Consider the following 11,016-nt stretch of genomic DNA (forward strand, 5'->3'; position numbering starts at 1 on the left):
TTATATTGACAAACCTGAAGTTGTTCTGAAGATATGAGTGTTGAATAAAACAAATGTATGAATTTTAAAAAATTATTTATTGAAATTTTTGACACACAATTAGCATAAATACAATACAAATAACAATTTTCTCCCCCCCTTCAAAATGTTTTTTTTTTTAAGTCAAATAAGTACAGGTAAATATTGACATGAAGCCACAGACAACTGGACTTCCAAATGGCCTCAACATGGTGCAGTGATACACACAAACAAACAAAAGGGAGAGACGCGGGACTAAAACGAAAACATATATTGCTGGAAAGCAATCGCTGCGGAAAGAGAGACAAGACAACGAGGGTGGGAGGGAGAGACACTTTATAGAAGAGAAGGTTTCCATATTTTAGATCAGACCATCTTAGCTGCGCAATTGAATGTTCTATGCTGGACTGGTCTCATTCTATTTCCAAAGCTTTGGAGATAAAATTACAAAATACCTATTCTGTCTCTGGTGGTTCTTCTACTCAGCTGTACGTGTCACAAAGAGCTTGGGAGCGGCCAGCAACTTGAATTCCCTGGGAGGAACAACTGGTCCAAACGCAACAGTGGCCAAATACTTTTGCCAATATAGTGTATCATGATATAGATTTTAGGCCATATCACTCATCCCTAATTGAAGCTAGACCTGCTACTGTCAATGAGTTACCTGAACCTACTCACACACACACAGACACCCTGTAAATGACACATCAATCAAAAACCTTTATACAAACATGTTCTGCACACATGAATGTAAAATGTAATGCAAAATAATGTTGGACAAGTACCAGGCAAGTTGATTCACAAGTTGAGCTTTCCCGTCAGAGAACTGCCAGGGTTTAATGCAGAGAAGCGTCCAAGGGTCCAAATAGGGAAGACATTTCTGTAGGAGGTGTAGCTGATAGCACAGCTCTTGTTGAACACGCCTGCAACGTTCTCCTGCACATCGGGCGATAACACAAATTATAGTTCATATTCTATTTACTGTATTTGAACTTTGTATCAGTTGTATAAGTACTGTGAGTACAGCACAGTAGGAGAGAGTCACCTGAGGCCAGTCTCCATTGGGAAGCTGCTTATCAACCAGTAGTTGTATTCCTCTCTCAATGGCCTGCTGGTCAGGGTGTCTGCGTGGGAACGTAAACAAACATGCAATAAACATACCTGCAGATTTGGAAGAATGTAACTTAGAAAAACAAAATACGGTGGTGACTGCTGATTTATGACTAACCAACTAATGTTCAGATGTCCTTCAAAATAAAGGCATTCCTGTTCGTACAACGATAAATAATGAGGACGCCTGTTCAATAAATGACGCCAGCAAGTACCCGTAAGCAAGCAACACCAAAACTTTGATGTTTCATTGAGAAAATACAACATTACACACGGCAATCAAAATGTAGACGTTTTTGTACGACTTTGGTAAGCTACTTACGGCTACCATAGTCAGACGTACTGTGCTGCAACATACGGGTATTACTATGGTGTGTGTATAAGGACCCCGAAATGGCACCTATTAGGAGACACATGTGGCGTTTTGTTTTGCAATATTATGCAAAACCAACGTTTACCTATTGGTACCTGCTGATGTGTATTTGGGATCTGCAAAAGTCCCGAAAATTTGCACGCGTATACCAATATAGTCCACAGCCGTAGTCAAGAAGCTCTTCCTTTTACTCTATCCTCTTCTTGTGGGGCGTTCATCCTCCGCTGTTGCCATTTCTAATATAAAGTAGCTTACAGTTCTAACTTATACTATTACAACAAAGATAACGAGGAGAAGACACTGTCCAAGTGGAGGCACGTAAAAACGGCACATCCTGAAGAGACGGACAGAAAGCGACTTGAAGATGATCAATGCAACATTTTGACCAAAGAACCACCATTACATGTTATGTAGACCACAAGGAAGTGCTTTAAATGTAGAAAAAAAATCATATGACTAGAGATGTCCGATAATGGCTTTTTTGCCGATATCCGATATTCCGATATTGTCCAACTCTTAATTACCGATTCCGATATCAACCGATACCAATATATACAGTCGTGGAATTAACACATTATTATGCCTAATTTTGTTGTGATGCCCCGCTGGATGCATTAAACAATCTAACAAGGTTTTCCAAAATAAATCAACTCAAGTTATGGGGGAAAAAATGCCAACATGGCATTTTATTGAAGTCACAAAGTGCATTATTTTTTTTAACATGCCTCAAAACAGCAGCTTGGAATTTGGGACATGCTCTCCCTGAGAGAGCATGAGGAGGCTGAGGTGGGCGGGGTAGGGGGTAGCGGGGGGTGTATATTGTAGCGTCCCGGAAGAGTTAGTGCTGCAAGGGGTTCTGGGTATTTGTTCTGTTGTGTTTATATTGTGCTACGGTGCGGATGTTCTCCCGAAATGTGTTTGTCATTCTTGTTTGGTGTGGGTTCACAATGTGACGCATATTTGTAACAGTGTTAAAGTTCTTTATACGGTGTTGCGTTCCGACCAGTTGTTCCTCCCAGGGAATTCAAGTTGCTGGTCACTCCCAAGCTCTTTTGATGACACATAAAGCTGAGTAAGAAGGACCACCAGAGACAGAATAGGTATTTTATTTCCAAAGCCTTTGGAAATAAACGTGAGACCAAATCCTGTACAGAAGCGCTCACTCGCGCAGCTAAAAATGGTCTAATCTCATATCACGGAAGACACTCTTCTATAACGTCTCCCTTGCCCCCACCCTCCTTGTCCCTTCCTCCACAGCTGGGCACAGGAACATATAAGAGAAGGGATTTATTGCTACTCCCTCTGGACTTGAGGATAACCAGATAAGGAGAAAAAAGTAAAAACACTCTCCTCCCCCATCTCCCCCCCCCTCTCTCTCTCACCTCAACACATATCCCTTTCGTTTCTTATCTAAAGTCTGCTTTAGACGAGAAGCAGAGAAGATCTCCCCCCCCACATTCCTAAAAGTTGGCACACAGTACTTGCAGACAACCAAAAGATAACAAATAAAGAACACTAGCTGTTTTGTAATATGACTATGAAAATAAAGAAGTAACACACAAATATGTATATATGTAATTATCTGCCTCCGTCAACGGCCACCCTCAGTGTGACCTGTATGGCTGTTGACCAAGTATGCGTTGCATTCTCTTGTGTGTGTGAAAAGCCGTAGATATGTGATTGGGCCGGCACGCAAAGGCGGTGCCTTTAAGGTTTATTGGCGCTCTGTACTTCTCCCTACGTCCGTGTACACAGCGGCGTTTTAAAAAGTCATACATTTTACATTTTGAAACCGATACCGATAATTTCCGATATTACATTTTAAAGCATTTATCGGCTGATAATATCGGCAGCCCGATATTATCGGACATCTCTACTGAATGCTGATGAATAATGAAGCCGGACATCTCTACTGAATGCTGATGAATAATGAAGCCGAGGCCCACTTGCGGCGCTGAAGTGAGTTCGCCGGCTACCGTTGCATTGTGGGGAATGGAGTATTGGTGTGTGCAAAACAGTAGCAGGTGGCTGTGGCCTGCGGGCCGGTTCTAATACTAATAGATAATTCTAGGTTCTAGACTAAACTTTTTACTTTTGAAACCGATACCAATAATTTCCGATATTACATTTTAAGGCATTTATCGGCCGATAATAACATCGGACATCTCTACATATGACCCTTTTAAGGCGCCTTATAATCCGGTGTGCCCTATGGTCGGAAAAATACGGTGGTGACTGCTGATTTATGACTCACCCACTAATGTTCAGATGTCCTTCAAAATAAAGGCGTTCCTGTTCGTACAACGATAAATAATGACTAGGTTTTAATTATCAATAGAAAACTGTGGCTGATGGTGGAATAAGTAATACTGTTGGACTTTGAACAGTTTCAGATATCACTCAAAATGAAAAACGTTCCTGCTGAGACATGGAGAGATCGTGCAATCTCAAAGAGTTTGAAGAGAATTGTCTGGCAATAGCAAGAGTGACACAATCTCGTAGGATGTTCACAGGTACTAAAGTACTTCACCTGACAGCCATGAGTCCTAGCAAAGCCCAGCAGGTGTTGTGGATCTGAGCTGAGCGGCTCTGAACGTAGCAACGCCGCTCGCACGACTCAAAGTCCTCCCCCCAGCCGCCGTCTGACATCTGCCGATCCAACAGGAACCGACAAGCTCTCTGCACCTCGTCACATACATCCCTGCTGAAAGAGACGGAATAGCGTTTGTGTTTGCTGCTGTTCAACAGACCTGAGTCGTGATGGCGAGCGCTCACCTGTTGCTGTAGACGTGGCCCATACAGGCCAAGGCTTCCAGGCCAAACCAGGTCCCATATGTGAAGCACACTCCCCAGGACCTAAATAACGACAGTGTCTCATCTTCTGAGTACAAATCCGATATCATGGGGTGACCTTACCCTTCCCAGGATCCATCTGGCCTCTGCACCTTCCGACAATAATCCAGTCCTTCTCTCAGGGTGTTGCTGACAAACAAACACATTTACACCTTTGAAAGTCCTGCAGGTGCACTAACAACAAACGAGGAACATGAATGAACAGGATTGGACTGAAATTAAGGCTGGGCCGATAAAACGATAATATATTTTGATAGACACGTAATTTATATAAAACTTTTTTTTTTAAATACCAAAGCAACTAATTAAAGGTGAATATGTTCCCCATACTAAAGTGTTACCAAAATATTTACATTTAATATAATTTTCGGTAACACTTTAGTATGGGAAACATATTCTAAGTAACAAAGACTACATGTATAGTTATTTGGACACTAGGGGAACATATTCTATGTAACAAAGACTTAATTTAGTTATTTGGACAATAGGGTAACATATTCTAAGTAACAAAGACTTAATTTAGAGTTATTTGGACACTAGGGGAACTTATTCTAAGCAATAAAGACTTAATTTAGAGTTATTTGGACACTAGGGGAACATATTCTAAGCAACAACGACTTAATTTAGAGTTATTTGGACACTAGGGGAACATATTCTAAGTAACAAAGACTTAATTTACAGTTATTTGGACACGAGGGGAACATACTCTAAGCAACAAAGACTTAATTTAGAGTTATTTGGACACTAGGGGAACATATTCTAAGTAACAAAGACTTAATTTAGTTATTTGGACACTAGGGGAACATATTCTATGTAACAAAGACTTAATTTAGAGTTATTTGGACACTAGGGGAACATATTTTAAGTAAAAAGGACTTAATTTAGAGTTATTTGGACACTAGGGGAACATATTCTAAGTAAGAAAGACTTAATTTAGAGTTATTTGGACACTAGGGGAACATATTCTAAGCAATAAAGACTTAATTTAGAGTTATTTGGACACTAGGGGAACATATTCTAAGCAACAAAGACTTAATTTAGAGTTATTTGGACACTAGGGGAACATATTCTAAGCAATAAAGACTTAATTTAGAGTTATTTGGACACTAGGGGAACATATTCTAAGTAACAAAGACTTAATTTAGTTATTTGGACACTAGGGGAACATATTCTAAGTAACAAAGACTTAATTTAGTTATTTGGACACTAGGGGAATATATTCTAAGTAACAAAGACTTAATTTAGAGTTATTTGGACACTAGGGGAACATATTCTAAGTAACAAAGACTTAATTTAGAGTTATTTGGACACTAAAGGAACATATTCTAAGCAACAAAGACTTAATTTAGAGTTATTTGGACACTAGGGGAACATATTCTAAGTAACAAAGACTTAATTTAGAGTTATTTGGACACTAGGGGAACATATTCTAAGTAACAAAGACTTAATTTAGTTATTTGGACACTAGGGGAATATATTCTAAGTAACAAAGACTTAATTTAGAGTTATTTGGACACTAGGGGAACATATTCTAAGTAACAAATACTTAATTTAGAGTTATATGGACACTAAGGGAACATATTCTAAGTAACACAGACTTAATTTAGTTATTTGGACACTAGGGGAACATATTCTAAGCAATAAAGACTTAATTTAGAGTTATTTGGACACTAGGGGAACATATTCTAAGTAACAAAGACTTAATTTAGAGTTATTTGGACACTAGGGGAACATATTCTAAGCAACAAAGACTTAATTTAGAGTTATTTGGACACTAAGGAAACATATTCTAGGCAACAAAGACTTAATTTAGTTATTTGGACACTAGGGGAATATATTCTATGTAACAAAGACTTAATTTAGAGTTATTTGGACACTAGGGGAACATATTCTAAGTAAGAAATACTTAATTTAGAGTTATATGGACACTAAGGGAACATATTCTAAGTAACAAAGACTTAATTTAGTTATTTGGACACTAGGGGAACATATTCTAAGCAATAAAGACTTAATTTAGAGTTATTTGGACACTAGGGGAACATATTCTAAGTAACAAAGACTTAATTTAGAGTTATTTGGACACTATGGGAACATATTCTAAGCAATAAAGACTTAATTTAGAGTTATTTGGACACTAAGGAAACATATTCTACACAACAAAGACTTAATTTAGAGTTATTTGGACACTAGGGGAACATATTCTAAGTAACAAAGACTTAATTTAGTTATTTGGACACTAGGGGAACATATTCTAAGTAACAAAGACTTAATTTAGAGTTATTTGGACACTAGGGGAACATATTCTAAGTAACAAAGACTTAATTTAGAGTTATTTGGACACTAGGGGAACATATTCTAAGTAACAAAGACTTAATTTAGAGTTATTTGGACACTAGGGGAACATATTCTAAGTAACAAAGACTTAATTTAGTTATTTGGACACTAGGGGAACATATTCTAAGTAACAAAGACTTAATTTAGAGTTATTTGGACACTAGGGGAACATATTCTAAGTAACAAATACTTAATTTAGAGTTATTTGGACATTGGGGAACATATTCTAAGCAACAAAGACTTAATTTAGAGTTATTTGGACACTAGGGGAACATACTCTAAGCAACAAAGACTTAATTTAGAGTTATTTGGACACTGGGGAACATATTCTAAGCAACAAAGACTTAATTTAGAGTTATTTGGACACTAGGGGAACATATTCTAAGCAACAAAGACTTAATTTAGAGTTATTTGGACACTAGGGGAACATATTCTAAGTAACAAAGACTTAATTTAGTTATTTGGACACTAGGGGAATATATTCTAAGCAACAAAGACTTAATTTAGAGTTATTTGGACACTAGGGGAACATATTCTAAGCAACAAAGACTTAATTTAGAGTTATTTGGACACTAGGGGAACATATTCTAAGTAACAAAGACTTAATTTAGAGTTATTTGGACAGTGGGGGAACATATTCTAAGCATCAAAGACTAAATTTAGAGTTATTTGGACACTAGGGGAACATATTCTAAGTAACAAAGACTTAATTTAGTTATTTGGACACTAGGGGAACATATTCTAAGTAACAAAGACTTAATTTAGAGTTATTTGGACACTAGGGGAACATATTCTAAGTAACAAATACTTAATTTAGAGTTATTTGGACATTGGGGAACATATTCTAAGCAACAAAGACTTAATTTAGAGTTATTTGGACACTAGGGGAACATACTCTAAGCAACAAAGACTTAATTTAGAGTTATTTGGACACTGGGGAACATATTCTAAGCAACAAAGACTTAATTTAGAGTTATTTGGACACTAGGGGAACATATTCTAAGCAACAAAGACTTAATTTAGAGTTATTTGGACACTAGGGGAACATATTCTAAGTAACAAAGACTTAATTTAGTTATTTGGACACTAGGGGAATATATTCTAAGCAACAAAGACTTAATTTAGAGTTATTTGGACACTAGGGGAACATATTCTAAGCAACAAAGACTTAATTTAGAGTTATTTGGACACTAGGGGAACATATTCTAAGTAACAAAGACTTAATTTAGAGTTATTTGGACAGTGGGGGAACATATTCTAAGCATCAAAGACTAAATTTAGAGTTATTTGGACACTAGGGGAACATATTCTAAGTAACAAAGACTTAATTTAGAGTTATTTGGACACTAGGGGAACATATTCTAAGTAACAAAGACTTAATTTAGAGTTATTTGGACACTAGGGGAACATATTCTAAGCAACAAAGACTTAATTTAGAGTTATTTGAACACTAGGGGAACATATTCTAAGCAACAAAGACTTAATTTAGAGTTATTTGGACACTAGGGGAACATATTCTTAGTAACAAAGACTTAATTTAGAGTGATGTGAACACTAGGGGAACATATTCTTAGTAACAAAGACTTAATTTAGAGTTATTTGGACACTAGGGGAACATATTCTAAGCAACAAAGACTTAATTTAGAGTTATTTGGACACTAGAGGAACATATTTTAAGTAACAAAGACTTAATTTAGAGTTATTTGGTTAGGGTTAGGGTTAGAGGGTTAGGGTTATAATAAGGCCATGCAGAATAAGGCATCAATACGTACTCAATAATGACTAATTAAGAGCCAATATGTTACTAATTTGCATGTTAATAAGCAACTAATTAATGGTGACTATGTTCCCCATACTAAAGTGTTACCTAATTTTCAATAGGTCCTAAAAATATCACTAATTATCAATATCAACCAATACAAAACACTTATATCGTGATACAGTTTTCAGCCATATTGCCCAACCCCAACTTAATGTTGTGTTTGTGCCTTTTGTGTACCTTATTTCCTCAGCGCGGTGTTCTGGGTGGACTTTTTGGAAGTGCCTCAGAGCCTGGAGTACCGCTGACGTACATTCCACGTAGGTATAATCTATCATGATGTCGCCTGTTTGCGAGAGAGAGTGAAAGGCCCGACATCAACTCACATTGATTTCAAAACAGGCACCGCATCCTCTTTTAAAAGAGGAAATTATTGTTGTATGCCAAGGTCAGGTTTATATTAGTTCTAGTTTTTTTTTTAAATTGACATTTTTGCAGGTTGCGTAAATTTCCACTGCTCAGGAATTGACTTCATGACTCAGGCATAGAAGAAAATTGTGTCAACTTTTACATTGAAATATTATTTCTTTTATTAACAGGGTGGTCAAACTTGGTAAATGGTCTGGTACTTTACTATTATACCCAAAGTGCTTTATATTATACGTGACATTCACTCATTCACACACTGAATGGCGGAAATGAATGCATTAATCTAAAATGACTAATTTGCAAGATTGGTTTTTTGTATGCAATTAATGCATGCACAGCACAAAGTTACGATAATAGTCCAATAGTTAGTGTTCTGTGTCTTGTAATGTCCAGTGTTGTTATGTATTTTACTATGTACTGCTTTTATATTTCCTGTATTATGTATTATTACTTTGAACTGTTTTATATTTTAATTTTTATCCTGTAAAACGTCTTTGAGTACACTGAAAAGCGCTATACCAAATAAAATGTATTATTATTATTATTATTAATAAAAGTCAATGAGAGCCTCAGAGTCCGTGTTTTCAGAGTGTCACTGAACGCACCACACTGCTAAGTGAGTCTGACCAACCAAACAAACAAACAAACAAGGCTAATATGGCATTTACTGGCTGTCCTGAGTAGTTTTGTCGAGAGTCCGGTCTTGCACTGACACCTCGATGGCGGAGCGCTGAAAGAACCACACGCCCTGTTTGCGGTCCGCCACTTAAAATGCGCTCGGCTTGCCTCAAAGATTAGTTCCACATTGTATTCCTTGCTGATGTAAAGGAAGGAGGGGCGACCAGGCAGACCTGGTAAAACTGCACTTACGCATGCGCGTGATCGCACCAGTTGATGTAAACAAAGTCGTGTGAGCACACAGATGTGTTGGGATACAACACGGGTGCCTGGACTTTAATAAAGAAGGTGAGAAACACTATTAAGTTCAAGAAAGATGTCGTAGCAAAGTATAGTGGGTTCCGATGCGCCGCCCTCCAACATACTCCCTCACTACTCAACACTGTCAAGAGTCCTTGTTAAAAGTAAAAAGTGGTGTTATATGTTCATTTATTCATTTCAATTGTCATTTACATGCATTGTGTGTGTTTTCTGCATTAAAACTATATTTTTTTGGATAATAGTCCACAAAGTCAGGGAAATTACAGTGATGGGACAAGCAAGGCGCCAGGGGAAGGAGGGCAATTGCATCCCAAAAGAGCTGACCTTAGACTTTTATCACCTTAGATATTTAGTTAGTCAGACAATATCCACTAATGCACAGGTGTCAGACTCAAGGACCGGGGGCCAGATCTGGCCCAGCCAACTCATTAAAGAGGCCCGCCATGTAGTATAAAATGGCCCGCCATGTCTGTGGTTTGCAAAAGGTTGGAAATCCATCCATCCCATCCATTTTGTACCGCTGGAGCCTATCCCAGCTGCATTCACACTAGGGCCAATTTAGTGTTGCCAATCAACCTATGCACAGGTGCATGTGCAAACTACACACAGAAAGACCCCGTGCTGCCAAGGTTGAAAATATGTACTGTATGTATATACATACACACACACACATACATATACATATATACACACATATATATATATATATACATATATACACACATATACATATATATATATACAGGTAAAAGCCAGTAAATTAGAATATTTTGAAAAACTTGATTTATTTCAGTATTTGCATTCAAAAGGTGTAACTTGTACATTATATTTATTCATTGCACACAGACTGATGCATTCAAATGTTTATTTCATTTAATTTTGATGATTTGAAGTGGCAACAAATGAAAATCCAAAATTCCGTGTGTCACAAAATTAGAATATTACTTAAGGCTAATACAAAAAAGGGATTTTTAGAAATGTTGGCCAACTGAAAAGTATGAAAATGAAAAATATGAGCATGTACAATACTCAATACTTGGTTGGAGCTCCTTTTGCCTCAATTACTGCGTTAATGCGGCGTGGCATGGAGTCGATGAGTTTCTGGCACTGCTCAGGTGTTATGAGAGCCCAGGTTGCTCTGATAGTGGCCTTCAACTCTTCTGCGTTTCTGGGTCTGGCATTCTGCATCTTCCTTTTCACA

General features: G+C 37.5%; 1 protein-coding gene across 2 annotated transcripts in view; it reads right to left on the bottom strand.

The window, feature by feature from the left end:
- Positions 1 to 587: 587 nt before the first annotated feature.
- lss (lanosterol synthase (2,3-oxidosqualene-lanosterol cyclase)) overlaps positions 588 to 11,016 on the bottom strand; it is a 48,432-nt gene continuing 38,003 nt past the window's right edge. The window contains exons 17-22 of one of the 2 annotated variants that reach the window (XM_061926315.1): positions 8,688 to 8,793; positions 4,418 to 4,483; positions 4,277 to 4,357; positions 4,032 to 4,202; positions 1,064 to 1,142; positions 588 to 954 (exon numbers count right to left, since the gene is read on the bottom strand). In XM_061926315.1, the coding sequence (XP_061782299.1) occupies positions 817 to 954; positions 1,064 to 1,142; positions 4,032 to 4,202; positions 4,277 to 4,357; positions 4,418 to 4,483; positions 8,688 to 8,793 (641 nt within the window). In that variant the 3' untranslated portion in view covers positions 588 to 816. Of the gene's footprint in view, positions 955 to 1,063; positions 1,143 to 4,031; positions 4,206 to 4,276; positions 4,358 to 4,417; positions 4,484 to 8,687; positions 8,794 to 11,016 lie in introns of both variants that reach the window. The other variant, XM_061926314.1, reaches the window with a different exon arrangement.

The sequence above is a fragment of the Nerophis lumbriciformis genome, linkage group LG31, assembly GCF_033978685.3.
Source record: "Nerophis lumbriciformis linkage group LG31, RoL_Nlum_v2.1, whole genome shotgun sequence".
NCBI lineage: Eukaryota > Metazoa > Chordata > Actinopteri > Syngnathiformes > Syngnathidae > Nerophis > Nerophis lumbriciformis.